Source organism: Eretmochelys imbricata, chromosome 2 (genome assembly GCF_965152235.1).
Source record: "Eretmochelys imbricata isolate rEreImb1 chromosome 2, rEreImb1.hap1, whole genome shotgun sequence".
In the NCBI taxonomy this organism is placed as follows: Eukaryota; Metazoa; Chordata; order Testudines; family Cheloniidae; genus Eretmochelys; species Eretmochelys imbricata.
This window is the reverse complement of record NC_135573.1, coordinates 257,979,126-257,980,649: the sequence shown is the minus strand read 5'-3', so window position 1 is coordinate 257,980,649 and position 1,524 is coordinate 257,979,126. Positions and strand designations below refer to the sequence as shown.

Below are 1,524 nucleotides of genomic sequence, written 5' to 3'. Positions count from 1 at the left end.
ACTTCATCAGATGCATACCGTGGAAACTGCAGCAGACTTTATATATACACAGAGAATATGAAACAATACCTCCTCCCACCCCACTGTCCTGCTGGTAATAGCTTATCTAAAGTAATCGTCAGGTTAGGCCATTTCCAGCACAAATCCAGGTTTTCTCAATCCTTAATGAGGTTTCTATAATCACCTCTCTCCCATTCCTGGTCTTCCTCTACTCTCCCTCATCACTTTTTTCTCCCTTCCCCCATCACACTCTTTTTCTCCCTCCAAGCCACAGCATGTAATTCACACCTGCTCAGGGCTGTCTCTCCTTCTGTGGATTCTACGCCTCTCACTCTTCTTCCCACTTCCTCCTCTTCCACCCACCAAGGCTGAGTCCTCTTCCTCTACATTCTGCCCTATAAGCCCTCCCAACTTGGAAACTTGTGAATTCACAAAAGCATTCATGACACTGTCCTGTTTCACGAACATCCTTGCAAATACAACTTCCCTCACATGAATGCTCCCAAAAAGGCAAAGAAAAGTGGGTTACAAATACCATCAAAGGAAATTCATTTCTTCTAATTCAAATATTTTTGCAGTATTCGTCCATCTCCAGTTAATAGACATAGCACCATCCTTAGCCAATCAAATTACTTCATTTTTCAAAAGCCATCACATAATTAAGCAATAAGGCCTGATAGGCTGCGAATTATGATGTAGTAATGTGTTCTCAGGTTTTGGCTTAACGCCTAGAAAAGCACCTACGTGCTACCTACACAATTTGAAATGAATTGCTATAGACTAATGCACTGGCTAGAATTCTTCCTGCAAATCTTAATGGTTTTGGTTTTATTTTTCTGATACTCAGCATGATTTTCTTCGGAGAACCACTCTTTTTAATTAGATACCATCCACCATTAATAATAGTTCGCTCAAAGAGTAGCACAAAATAATACATTAAAGAGATCTTCAGTGTGGGGTTTTTCTAACTCTATTTTCAACCTAAAGACCAAAATTATATGAAATTGTATTACCTTGCTTGCGCTGAGTTTTCCTCCATTTCACAAGTCACCTTACTGGTTTCAGCGGAATGGTGGCCTGAGGAAGGTACTATGTAATGTGTGCAGAATCTACCTGAAGTCCTTATTCAGGGCCCAACCAGACCTCTATGATCCCTCTGAATGCAGATCTCCTTCCCACAGATTCCCTAACCTGTTGACTTTAGTGACCCGATTAGCCACCAAAACCATAGAGAGTACAACCCAGGCGCTTCAGAGCATAAACCACATCCATAGCTGTTACAGTCTTTCGCTTGGCATGTTCAGTGTAAGGGACAGCATTGCGGACCACATTCTCCAAGAACACCTTCAGCACTCCACGGGTCTCTTCGTAGATCAACCCCGAAATACGTTTCACCCCGCCGCATCGAGCCAAGCGACGAATAGCTGGCTTGGTAGTACCTTGGATGTTATCCCAAAGCACTTTATGATGGCGCTTGGCACCTCCCTTCCCCAAGCCTTTACCACACTTACTGTGACCAGACAT

At 43.0% G+C, this 1,524-nt stretch overlaps 1 protein-coding gene across 1 annotated transcript; it reads right to left on the bottom strand.

Moving 5' to 3' along the window:
- Positions 1–1,212: 1,212 nt before the first annotated feature.
- LOC144260781 (histone H4-like) lies at positions 1,213–1,524 on the bottom strand. The gene has a single exon (XM_077809519.1). It carries the CDS (start codon positions 1,522–1,524, stop codon positions 1,213–1,215), a length of 312 nt encoding a protein of 103 aa, XP_077665645.1.